The following is a 13,004-nucleotide window of genomic DNA, read 5'->3' as shown; positions in this document are numbered from 1 at the left end:
GGGTGCAAGCTGCTCCAGCTGGCTAATGCCCCCCTCCCCCCCGCATTAAGGCTCAGTGCTACGGAGAGATTCATAGTAATTCCCATAGTAATTCCCATGTCCACAAATTGCTTTCTGCTACCATTTGTTTACTCCCACAAACATTTAAGGAATACCAGTTAGGTCACAGGCCCCACCCCTGGCCTGGAGGGGCTCCCTGCCTGGCAACAGGGAAGCAGAGGGAGTCAGGGATGGAAGGGCTGGTGGGGAAGGAACCACTAAGCCTGTCTAGGGGTGTGGGGAAGGGACATGCTGGTGACCTGGAGGCCTGGAGGTCATCAGTGAACTGACAGCAGGAACACTCATGGACAGCAGGTTAGAAATAGCCCAAGGACAGAAGGGCAAGGAAAGATATAGAAAACATACTCTGGCTGGGCATGACATAGGCCCATGTCAACTGAACACCATGACAATTCTTTGCGACAACATTTGCAGCCCCACTGTGCAGACAAAAGACTGGAGAGGGTCTTAAAGGCCCGGAGCCACAGAGTTCCTAAGAGGTGGAGCAGGGATTTGAGCCCAGGCTTATCTGTGCCAAGGAAGTAACACCAGCCCCCCGAGCCAAGCAGCGGGGTCAGGGGCACAGGGCTGGGAGCGTTTGCCGCGGCACCCAGCACAGGAGACATCAGATGCTGAGGACAGGGGTGCGTCAGATTCCTGGCACAAGTCACAACTTTTCGCAGTCAAAGGCCAGATGGCTGCATGGCAGAGAGAGGGGTGCAGACAGGCTTGGAGAGGGCTGCAGGGGCTCCCGGCCTGCCTTTCAGGCACCTGCTTCTCACCCCAGACCCAGAGGGGCTCCAGCGGGACCCTCCTAAGGCTTGCAGTGTGTCCCCTGAGTGCACAGGGATGGCACAGTGGCTGGTGTCCATCCTGCACCTGGTGGCAGCTGTATCACACTTTGTCCCCTGTTCAGGCCAAGGGAGCGTGTCCCTGTGGGACAAGGTGGGCGGGGCAGATTGAGCCTGCCTGGGGGTCCTCTTAGATTCTGCTCATGGGCCGTCAAGAGGGGCACACAGCCCAGGAGGAGGACTCCGGTGGGGGGGACTTGGATTCCTGGGGCTGAGGAGGGCGGGAGGGCCACAGGAGCTTGGTTGGCACACCCTAGTGACCCACGAAAGTGCCCGAGGGGGTCCACTGCAAACCCTGCGAGTACCTGGAGCACAGGGCCAGCTGTCCACAGAACCGGACCAGCAGGGCTCCTCTGCCCTCTTCCCGCTCCTTCCCTGTCTCCTGTCTCCACCCAGCTGACACATGGGGAAGGACCACGAGGGGGTGTGGGGGGAGGAAGGGAAGAGGGCCCTCATCCCTTACTCTCATACAAGTCCCAGACACCACCACCAGGCTGCCTCAAGTTCATCCTTTTGGCTGTCACTCTGGCTGGCGATAGGAAGAACCAGGACTTGGTTTTGACTGTGAGTGACCACAGGGCAGAGGGGCCGGAAGAGCCCAGGCCTGCTTGGCTTTCCCTCCAGGTCCCAGGCACATGTCCCGCGAGATGAAAGGCCTAAAGGGCTGCAGGAGCAACTCGGAGTTGCTCTTCAGATAATTCTCTGGGAGGCAGTGAGTCCTTGGTGCAGCCTAGCCCGGGCCAGGCCCGGGGAGGAAAACGTCGCCGGGAGCCTGGCTTGTTTTCCGCAGGGAGATGGATTTGTTCAACTCGCAGAGCTCCCTGCCTGAGAGGGAGAAGGGCCTGGAGGTGGCCATGTGGACTGAGGGCCGAGATGGGGCGGCGTCGAGGAGGGGATGGGAGTGAGGACAGCCGGATCTCCCACCTGCCTGAGCACACCGCTCTTGCCCATGCAGGACAGAGAAGGAGAAAAGGGAGCTGGAGGGGCAGGGCAAATGCGAAGGGCAGGTCTGGGGGGAGGATGGGAGAAGTGTGGGCTTGCGCTACTGTGGACGGTGTAGAGCAGAGAAGGGGGCACCCCTGGAGGGTGAGGTCCACGGAGGGAGAGGGGAGGAGGGCGAGGAGCGGGGCCAGCCAGAGATGGGGTTGGGAAAGAGTTGTAGCATGATGCCTGCTCCACGGGGAACCCCAGCCCCGCCCCAGAGCTCGGTTACTCATAAGGCATCCTCGAGCCCCCCCCCCCACTCCACCCCTTCCCCACTGCAAGCACACAGGGCTCCCCTGGGCAGCACAGGCAACACCGCTGTGCAGGAGAGTTTTTAGGGACAGCGTGGCCTCTATCCCTCACCTCTCAGCAGCTCCAAGGACTGCTAAGAAGCCTGGGACCCTGCCAGGAATATGGGGTGGGGGCGGGGTGCCTGGGAAAAGCCTAGTTTTTTGGGGCATCAAGCCTGGGTTTGGATCCCAGCTCTGCCCCCAAAGCCTGTGCAAACTTGGGCAGGTGGCTTTCTTTCTCTGAAGCTTGGTGTCTCCCCTGAAAAACAGAAGAGAAGCAATGCCAACCTGACAGAGTGGTCATGGGATTAAATGGGGGGCCGGGAACATTCCGAGGAGGCCGCAGGGCCAGGCTGCCTTTCCCCAGCGACAAGAAAGAGGCAAGGAAGTCAGAGGAGTCCCGAGGCCTCGCTGCTCTGGCAAGGCAAATGCCAGCCTGGCCCTTCTGCCTAGAAAGTGCTGGGCCCACAGAGCAGGGCACACGCAGCCTGTGGCGGCCTCCACACATGACAGCCTGTCTACCACCTCGGGCCCTGGCCTGGCCGGACACAGGGAAGTGGGTGACTCCCTGGGGTGCAGACCCCGGGCCTGGTGCTCAAGGCTCCCCCGCCAGGTGGCCAGTGTGTGACAATGCAGAGACCCCTCCCCCCAGCAGCCTCCTCCCGCTCTTCCCCCTTCCTGCTTATCTGTTGCCCTTGTTGGGAAAGATTTTGTCTACTGCCCGCTGGCGCCAGAACCTTCCTTTTCCGGTTCTTCTCTTGAATCTGAGGCCACTTGAACTGCAGTCTTGAGCACTGGCTGGAGGGGCCCCACTCCCACCCTGGCCCAGGGACCCCATGCCGAGTCCCTGGGGGGAGGGACTCACCATCAAAGAACTTGTCTGGATGTAGGAAGGATGCCCGCCCCATCCGCTCTCGCACCCCCTACACAGTGCACCCTGCATCCATCTATCCACCTGACAGCTTGAGTCCGGGCTCCTCTCCCCACCTCCCCCCGCCCCCCAGCCAGAGAGCTGCCTGGCGCGGCTCCCGAAGGAACCGCAAACCACCTTGCTGACCCGTGGGGTGCCCCAACAGGCCCCACAAGGAGTCTGAAATCAATTTACATGGTGAGGACAAGCAGTTTAAAAAAATAGAACATGGAGCATTTTGTGCGTAATAAGGGCGCTCTTTGTGACCTTCTGGTTTTGGTTATAGTCATACAACTGGGTTCAGACAGCATCATGCTATAACACGCATCCCTTAACTCTGGGTCATCTTTAAAAAAAAAGATTGCAAGTTCTCGGATGGGAGGATCCAGGCCATGCCTCCAGCCCGTGCAAGCCAGCTCAGCTGCCCCTCACTTCCTCCCCCACCGACGCCAGGCCTGCCGGGCTCTCAGCCTTTGGCCATGCTATCCACCCCCGCAGAATGCCTCCTGTTCCCTTCCTCTCCCAGGACTGGGGGGTCACCATCTAAGGCTGCAGGGCTTCCTTCCTTCCTGAGTCACTCCTGGGTGCACGGCTCCCCCCTGCACAGACTTGCAGGCAGTGCTGTCAAGCCACGTGATGATAATGTGCAATGTCCTTGGGGGGCACACTCCCCTTTTGCAGAGGAGAAACCCGAGGCTCTGAGAAAGGAAGAGGTTTGCCCAGCAGCACAACTCGTCAGTGGCGGGGATAGGATTTTAAGCGGGGTCCCTTTGGGTCCTTAACCCCACACTCTTCACCGCTGCTCTATGCCACAATTTTAAAATCGGAGAGCAAGAAAGAGAAAACATCTCTCAAATGAAAGAGCTGCACCCCTTTAAAGGGAGCTAAAAATTCAGAGGCCATTTCTCTAGATTTGGGTCATCTAATAGGCAGACACGTCTGGCAGCCTCTGGGATCTGGGGACAAAGGTCCTCACCAGAAGTGACCCTGCAGCTGAAGGGGGGACAGCTACTGTTGTCCAGCTCAAGGAGAGTCTGTGGCTCCCGGAGCAGAACCAAGTGGTCCCATGAACCCCATACAGACGGGTCCTGTGGCAGCAATGGCCGAGTGCCCAAAGGGCCAGCCGGCGTCCCTCCTTCATTGCAGCGATGACATCCCCCCACACCCAGCATCTGGCACTCCCTCCCTCCCCACTCTCCTCAGCTGCCCTGGCCTCCTCGCTGCCCCTCTGACCCACCTGGCCCAGGCCTTGCCCCCAGCTCTCCAACTCTGCCTGGAACTCAAGCCCTTCTGTGGCCCCCAGCATCAGAACCGTCAGCCAAGGGTGTCAGAGTCCAGACGTGCTGATCAAAGCTATCCATTCCCACTTAGGTCGATTTGAAAGGAAACACTTTGATTCCCCAGCTGCAGAAGAAAGCAGTTCCCACGGTCTTTATTTTAGGCATGGAGTTTTGCCCTCCAATTTAATTCTGGCATCTCTCAGAGCCATGCCTTTTTTTTTTTCTTTAAGGCCCATCTGAAGGGCTGCTGGGAAGCCACAGATGTGGGGCCGGAGGCTGCATCACAGGGCTCCGGCCATTTGCCTGCGCGCGAACCCCGTGATGCCACAGGAAAACGGGTGAGTCCTTCAGGACCCGCGCATCAAACACAACAGCGCGTGGCCAAGTGGCTGATGAGGGGAAGCGTGGAGCAGGCGTTGGAAGGCAACCTTTGAACAGAGAGTGTGTATTATGAAGCTTTTAGCGCTGATGCCCTTCGAACACTGGCTGTCACATCTTTCAACACCTCCGAATGACAAGGATGCAGACAGCAGCGGCTGCCTCGGGGGCCATTTCCACAGTCTGCCTGCGCTCCGTTCGGAAGCCTGCAGACTCTGGCCCCCGGGTGCACCGTGGCCACGCGGGGACACAAACCGAGTGCAGAATATCAAATGTTCGGTCCCAGAAACGTAGCCACTCCGTGGGTAGTAACTGGCATTTGTACAGCAGTCACCTCTCCTTCGCTGGTTTGAAAAGGCAAGTTTCTCGAACTTCGTAGCTCGTTTGAGGGTGTGGCCTATGACAGCTGGAGACTCAGTTTCTCCCTTGATACCCTCCTCTGCCCTCAAAAGGGCGTCGGGATGGGGTGGAGATGGCGATAGGACCAAAGAGGGAGAGTGGGGATTCTGGTCCTTGTCCCTGGATGGGTGTAGGAGAAACAGAGCGAGGGCGTAGACCCCGCCAGGGCACCCCCCTTGCAGTGTGTGCCCACCCAAAGTCCTGCCAGGGCGGGCCAGGCCCTGCCACTGGGCACAGCTCGCTGATGAAGCTGGCACATGGGGAGATAAAGGGAAGTCTCAGAGCCTGCAGAAACAGGGGACCCAACCCAGCCGGGAAGGGGGCAGAGGATTACAGGAGGGGTGACCCTTGGACTGGGTCTTTGTTTTTTTAAATTATAATTCTCAGGCCCCCCCATTATTAAAGAGAAACATGCTCACTGTAGGAGTTCTAGACACCACAGCGAAGGATCAAGAACATTGAACTTGCCTGTGGTTCTGCCACCCCGACATCATGGCTGTAGACATTGTGATGGGTCTCCCACATCATGTTACCAAGCTGGACTTCGAAGGAAGAGTAGGAGGCAGCCAGGTGGGGGAGGGGTGCAGACAGGGGGGTTTAAGCGCAAAAAGCTCTTGGAGGAAGCTTCTGGAAATCTCAAAACAAGACACCCATCCTCATTGGTAGTTGGGGGACTCAAAAGGCACAGTGGAGTTGTAAAGACGGCGGGGGGGGGGCTCAGGGAGGTGGGAGGTGGGGGGGCAAATGTTGTCCTGGAAACCCACGGGGAGCCCCTGTGGGCTTCTCGATCTGGAATTGACAGGATCACATTTTGTGTTAGAAAGGTAACGAGAGAGGGGCGCCTGGGTGGCTCAGGCAGTTAAGCGTCTAACTCTTGATTTCGGCTCAGGTCATGGTCTCGGGGTGGTGAGATCGAGCCCCGTATTGGGCTGTGTGCTGGGCGTGGAGCCTGCTTAAGATTCTCTCTCTCCCTCTGCCCCTTGCCACCTCTTAGAAAGAAAGAAAGAAAGAAAGAAAGAAAGAAAGAAAGAAAGAAAGAAAGAAAGATCGCAAGAGAAACACTACAGAGTTCCAACCTTCTTCGGCTGCCTAAAACCCTCGCATTAGTGATTCATTCTGAGGGCTTGGGACCCCTCCCCCTCCAGCCTCCTTTTAAAACATAAATGCTTCTGGCTGTCAACACGCTGACTCCTTCCTGTAGACGCCTTCGCCAGATCTCTTTTATCCCGCCTTCTCTTCAATCTCTATCTCCCCAAAGATCCGGTACCCTCCGGGCACAAAATCACTCACTGTCCTCCGTCCTCCCCGGCCTCCAATCTGCCAGCCCTGTCCCTGCCTCCTGTCAGCCTCCTCCCCTCCCACAGCAACAGGAGGTCAGCAAACATCTTAGAGGCTGAGCTGTGGCTCCCCCAGCACCTTCTCTCTCTGCCCTTTCTCTGGCTTTTCGCACAGAGCCCACCTCTTAGGGCTGGGTACCTGGTCCCTGGCACTGTCGGCACCCTCGGCTGGCAGGTGAGTTCTGTCACACCCTGCATGCCTCTGCGCTCCTGGTGCTCTGAACCACAGGGGAACACCCTGGCGGGGCAGGGCTGGCCACTGGGCTTGTCGGGGGACGGGGGCATGGGAGAGTGGGCCAGAGAGGGCACCACAGAGAAGGTTGGAGAGTTTGACCTTGACCAACAGGTTGGAGTCACCAGGTGGGCAAGCGAGAGGACCCCTTCCAGGAAAGGGGAGCAACAGGAACAAAGGCTTAGGGGCAGGCAGTCATCCAGCATGGCTGGAAAGTGGGGTGTGGGAGTGGGAGGCAGGAGCCAAGAGGCAAGGGTAGCTCAGGGCCAGAGGGTGGGAGAGGGTCTTCTTTAAACCCACTGCAGCAAGGGGCCAGCTGACGGCAGCGAGACAGTCTGCTGCTGTGCTCCATGGACCCATGAGGGATCGTCCTTGTACATAAAGGTTGTCTGGTCCGAAAAAGGGGAGCTACTGATTCAGAGGGCATGTACCCTGGGGGCGCTTGGGTGACTCAGTCGGGTAAGCATCTGACTCTTGATTTTGGCTCAGGTCATGATCTCAGGGTGGTGAGACAAGCCCCCAGGTCAGGCTCCTCGCTCAGTGGGGAGTCTGCTTCAGAGTCTCTCCCTCTGCCCCTTCCCCCGCTGGAGGGCGCTCTCTCTCTCTCAAATAAATAAATAAATCTTCAAAGGGCAGGGATCCTTTAAAATTTTTAAGTGTTGATACAGGTTGCCACGTGGCCTTCAGGAATATGCCCTGGGCCGTCCAGCCTGCGCTGTAGGCAGTGCCTCCGCTCACGTGAGAAGCTAGCCGGCTTTGCCTGGGGTTGTGCTTGCGTGGCACCCCCTTCCCCCAGCCCACCAGCAGCAAGCGCAGATCTGGCCCAGAGCCTCGACAGGGCTCTGCCTCCTGACCTCACGTTCTTCCCCCCAAGCCCATGCAGTCCTGGGGGGGGAGCAGATACACCCCTGCTTCACCACACCCCCCCTTACAGGCGCCCCGTCCCATGGCTGAGGCCCCACGGGCCCTCCCTGAGGGGCCCCATGTGCCAGGTCCCAGGGCCACCGGTGGCCCTGGATGTGTCTTCCTGCTGCCACTGGCAAGAGGCCTGCACCGGAGGGTACTGAGTGCCTGACAGGGGAGTGGGGGCTGAGTGGTCAGGTGACGTGGCTAAGTCTTCCACGGCTCAATCCCAGGCCGGCCAGACCATCCTCCCCGGGGGCCAGGAGCTCCACCTGCAAATTCACACCCACTCTTTTCCTCTCCCCCTCTCCAGCCTCAGGTCACCCCCCTTCCCTTCCTCGGCTTCCACTGCCACCCCAGTGCCCGAGGCCTGTACTCCCACTGCAGCCCCTAGATGCACAAGGGTCAGCTCTCCTGTGTCGGGGCCCACATAGACGCAGCACTCCCGTATCCACACTCTCCTTCCCCAGACATGAGGGTCTTGCCGCTCTGCCTGTGCTGAAAGGAGCCCGAGGCCCAGGCCCCCACCATGTCAGGTGGACCCACCTTGTACCCCTGGACCCACGTGCCTCTCCCGGTGCCATCACATCTCCACCCCGCCCTCTTGGAAGTCCTCCTGGGGCTGAACCCACACTGCTGTCTTTGTATCCGCTGGGCATCCCCTGGGTGCCAGGCTCTGTGCTAGGAGTCGAGGATTCGAACCAAGAAAGACCACAGGTTTCCCGCCCCCTGAAGTTCCCAGTCTGCACAGGGAGGCAGAGGCAGACAGCTGGGGAAGAAGCAGCCTCCATGGGAACACGTGCTCCCAGAGGCACGTGGGCCTGGAGGCCACACAGGAGTGCTCACAGCCACAGACGGCCAGCGCCTGACACGTCGATCACAGCTAAAGAAATTGCAGTATATTCCCTCCGTGGGACACTCCACAGCAGGGGTTGACAGACGTGTTCTGTAAAGGGCCAGATAGTAAATATTTTCCACTTCGCGGGCCATATGGTCTCCCTCGCAACCGCTCAACGCTGCCGATGGAGGGTGACAGCAGTCCTAGATGGTCTACGAATGAATGAATGTGGCCGGGTTCCAATAAAACTTTATTTATGGACACTGAAATGTGAATATTGTATCATTTTCACGTGTCGAGAAATACTCTTCCCTAGGTTTTCTTCCAACCATTGAAAACATAGAAAAAAACCACTCCTACCTCTCAGGCTCTCCCTAAAGGCGGCGGGCTCGATTTACCGCCCCCCACCCCACTCGCGGGGCCACCGTTCATGACCCCTGCTCTTCAGCAACGAAAATACACAAACTACACCCACACCCGCAACCGGACAGATCTTGCAAAAACATAACTTGGAGAGAAAGAAGCAGGTAGCGAGAAGAATACCCAGCATCCCTCTGATCACACAAGTTCAACGACAGGCAAGATTAATCCATATGATTCAGGGACACACACTGAGGAATAAATCTATAAAGAGACCCCAGGAAGCAAGTGCCCCGAGAGTCAGGATGGGCGAGAGGGGTGTCTAGGTGGCGGCCAGGGGGCCCAGGGGCTCCGGAGTCCCGCGGGGTTCTGGGGATGGTGGTCACACGGGCCTTTGTTTTATGGTATTTATTGTACTTCCCCGTATAGGTATCATAGCTCACAACTTAAAAAGAGAAAGCCACGATAATAGGGCCAACTGGAAGAGCATGTGAACCCCTACCTGACAGGCATTTATAATCCACCTGGAATCTAGCCCAGTGGGATTCATATCCCACTGCTCGGCCGAGAGACCCTGGTCTCCAGTCAGACTGAACCTCTCCCCGTCCCCTCCCCCCGGCTCTGCCTTCTGGCCTCCCCGTCTTTATTCCCGCTGTGCTTGCCACCCACCCACCTGCTCTGCCTCCTCCCCCTCTCGGCCCCCCTGCCCCCGCCAACACTCCCCCTGCCCCACCTGCAGCGGAGAGGTGCTTCTCTCCGCCTGCCTCGAAAGCTCTTTATTGGGATTAGACAAAGATGAAAAGCAGAGGCCAATCCTGACAGAGGCTCGGAGCCGCAGGAAAGAAGGCAGGAGGCTCCCGAACATCTTTTGGACAACAAAGGGAGCAGTGACACCTGAGTCCAGAGCAAAGGGGGAGGGGAGCAAACCTGCCTCCGTAACTCTCTCCTTGGGTCATGTTCTGTCATGTTCTCCTGGCAAGTCTCAGCGTTTCCACCAGGATGCGAGTAGGGGGTGTTCACCTCCAGGTCCCCCTCCGCCCCAGTGCCCAGAACCGGTCTTTCTCCGTGGATATTTGAGAAAGAAATATGGCCCAGAGTTCTGGAAAGGCCAAGAAGAGAAGGGGGACTGACATTTGTTGAGGACACAGAGGCTCAGAAAGGTTAAGTAACGTGTCTACGGTCACACAGCAGTCAGTAGAAGCAGGTAGGACTTGTACCCCTGCCTGGCCCCAAAGCCCTTGCAGGTGACTGAAGTCCGGTGGAGGCAGGGCTCGAGCAGATGTGCAGCTGCTCCCAGGAGAGCTGAGTCTCAGGTTCGGGTGACTCACCTCTGGGGGAGAGCAGTTGCCCGTGAGACCACAAGTGGCTGCCAGACCCTTTGAGAAAAGTGGAATTTGCAGAGAGCTCAAAAGACTGGAGGAGAGCAGGCCTGAGTCTCGGTTCACGACAGGAGGAGGAGCGCTGGGAGCAAGAGAGGTCCTGAGACACCATCCCATAATGTGCCAGAGCCCACTGGCAAGGTCAGAGAGACCCCAAGGAGCCCGTGGGCTCGCTAAGATATCCAACCGGCCAACTGATGAGTTTCCATTGGCTCTGCTAGGCTGGCAGGTAGCTGACGTTCTCTGAGCCCCAACCGCTCAGCCTTAGGGCGTGACACCAGGCAGCAACCACTATCACACCTATTTAACCGATGAGGCAATTGAGACACAGAGACATTAGGGAACCTGCCCAGGGTCCTGGGGTGAATCACAGAGCTCAGGTGGAAAGTCAGGGTGAATGCCCTGGCGTATGTACTCAACCCTGCATCACACCGTGGCTCAGGGAAGTGACACTGCTGTCCCTAGGCTTCAGTGACAGACAGAGCGAGCCAGGCACCTGCAGGGCAGGACCAGGAGTGACTGTGCTGTCTGCTGCTCTGGGACGTTCCAGGGGACCTCGAGGGTTTTTCACCTCTTGTGAAAGAGCAGAGTTCTCTTTTGTACACATTTGCTGCAATACTGGGCGGGGGGGGGGGGGGGATCTGCTGTTTGTTCACAGCTAAGACGGTTACAAAAGTGCTTTTCACCACGGCATCCCGCGAAGTGCCAAAGTGCCGCCCACCGTTACCCTGATGTGCTGGGTCCCTTCCGGGGAGAAGGGGCCACACAAAAAGAAAGGATGGGAATTTGAGGGAAAGTGAGTTAGAAACGACTGAATCTGGTGCACTGTCACCAGCAAGCTGCATTTCCTCGGGGCCATCTCTGCCCCGGCCACCTGGGTGGGAGCGGGGTGGGGGTGTAGGACGGGGGTGCAAGGTGTGCAAGATGAAAGGAGATGATGTCACAGGGGCCCAGCCCAGGAAGCCTGCAGTAGGACCACAGCCCGCTCTTGCCTCCTGGCGGGGAGGGGAGTGAACATTTTTTTATAAGGAATGCTCTTTGTAAAGAAAGCTGAGAGGTGGGCGCCTGGGTGGCTCAGTCTGTTAAGCGTCTGTCTTCTGCTGAGGTCACGATCCCGGGGTCCTGGAATTGAGCCCCACCCTGGGCTCCCTGCTCAGTGGGGAGCCTGCTTCTCCCTCTGCCCCTCCCCCCTGTTCATGTGCCAGCGTGCGCTCCGTCTCTCGCTCTCTCTCTCATAAATAAATAAAATCTTTTTAAAAAAGCTGAGAGGAGCCCCGGAGTCCACTGCCAAGGGTCCTGGCTTGGGGTTCAGGCTGACTCGGGTCTAAAGCTGACCTCCACTCACCCTCTGGGTCTTGGGTAAGCTACCTGGCCTCCTAGGCCTCCGTTTCCCTGTTCTTAAGAGCTTCCGGCAGTGACAGTACCCCAGGGTGGCTGGAGGGGGGCTGACTGTGAGAGTAAAGCCCAGAGCAAGTGCTCCAAGGGGCTAATTCACAAGAGTAAGAGCCATTTTTGTTTATGGCATAAATGAAAGGCAGAAGGTGAAGCAGAAGTGGGGGGCAGCCCCCAGAAGCCTCATAAAAGTCTGGGTGAATAGGAAGCAAAGCACCTAGGCTGCTCAGTGGGGTGGGGGGACCCTGGGAATCCAAGAGGGCCCAGGCTGCCCTGGGAGAGACTGAGCTGGAGGGACCCCAGTGTGGACAGCCCTGGAGAGACACACTCCTGGGGGTTCCCTGGTCGGGATGATCTGCCCCAAGGCCACACACCCCAGGAGTCTGGCTTGGACGCAGGCTGCCCCATTTCTGAGGGGACCTGAGACCAGGAAAGGGGGCACGGCGTTGGCCCCGGGAAAGGCATCAGCTCCTGTTGCGAAAGAACATGAGGTGGCCTCTGGTTGCACGTCGGGAAATGGGGAGTGCCACCCTTTCTGGCAAGAGTGACAATTTTGTGTCCCAGGACACAGTGCTCCTGGGGACCTACCCTGGGCCGCTCCCGTCTCCCCGGCTAATGTGGGGAACAAGGCTGAGGCTGGCCCTGCCCCGTGGGGGTGAGCTGTCCCTCCCCCACCAACCCCACACCTGCCTGTTTGAGGACCAGGGGTCAGGCTGTGGGAGGAAGGCTGTTCACACAGCTGCCCCCACCCCTTTAAAAGCCACCTCGGCGAGGCATTAGCGAACCATCTCCCAGATCCCTGAAGGCTTTCCCTGTGAAGTCTGCAACGTTCAAACGCAACCAGCAAATCTCCCGAGACAGGTCCCCAGGAATTAGCCGCACAGGCGGATGAAAGCCACTCTGATGTGCCAGCCAGAGGGCTCGTGGCAAGAAGGGAGGCAGCGTACCTGTGAGCTGCAGGGTCCAGGGAAACAGGAGCAAGCCCAGGAGCCAGGGTCCCGAGGACATGTCCGGCGGGGCCCGCCACCATGGAGGCCGGCTCTCCATCGGGGCCCCCTGTTCAGTGTTCCTCTTTCGTCTCAAGTTCACGGGAGGGGATGGCCTGCTGGCAGCCACAGTTCCCCTTTGAATCCCCACAAAGCTCCTCCCTGGCCACGCTTCTGCTTCCTCAGGGCCTCACTGGGTCCGCTCCCCTTAATAACCCTGGACTTTCTGAGCAAGGATTGGGAACAGCCCCAGGCCGAGTGGCCACCAAGTGAGGAATCTGGGGTATGCGTCCTTTGTCCTTTCCGGCGGGGCCTCCCCATCCACCCCGTGTTGGGGTGCTGCTCTCCCCCATCCCCTTCGAGCTGGTGGCCCATCCGGTAGACACTGGTGACAGAGTGGACACAGGATTCCCATGAGTAACGCTGGGGTTCAGTTTAGCAGCTCA

General features: G+C 58.3%; 1 protein-coding gene across 1 annotated transcript in view; it reads right to left on the bottom strand.

Moving 5' to 3' along the window:
• The window catches only part of NFAM1 (NFAT activating protein with ITAM motif 1), a 34,697-nt gene extending 22,042 nt beyond the window's left edge, over positions 1-12,655 (bottom strand). Inside the window, exon 1 of the mRNA XM_026479502.4 lies at positions 12,520-12,655. Within this exon, the coding sequence (XP_026335287.2) occupies positions 12,520-12,619 (100 nt within the window). The 5' untranslated portion in view covers positions 12,620-12,655. The remainder of the gene's footprint in view (positions 1-12,519) is intronic.
• Positions 12,656-13,004: the final 349 nt, after the last annotated feature.

Source organism: Ursus arctos, unplaced genomic scaffold, assembly GCF_023065955.2.
Source record: "Ursus arctos isolate Adak ecotype North America unplaced genomic scaffold, UrsArc2.0 scaffold_21, whole genome shotgun sequence".
Lineage (NCBI taxonomy): Eukaryota > Metazoa > Chordata > Mammalia > Carnivora > Ursidae > Ursus > Ursus arctos.
This window is presented reverse-complemented; position numbering and strand designations above follow the sequence as displayed.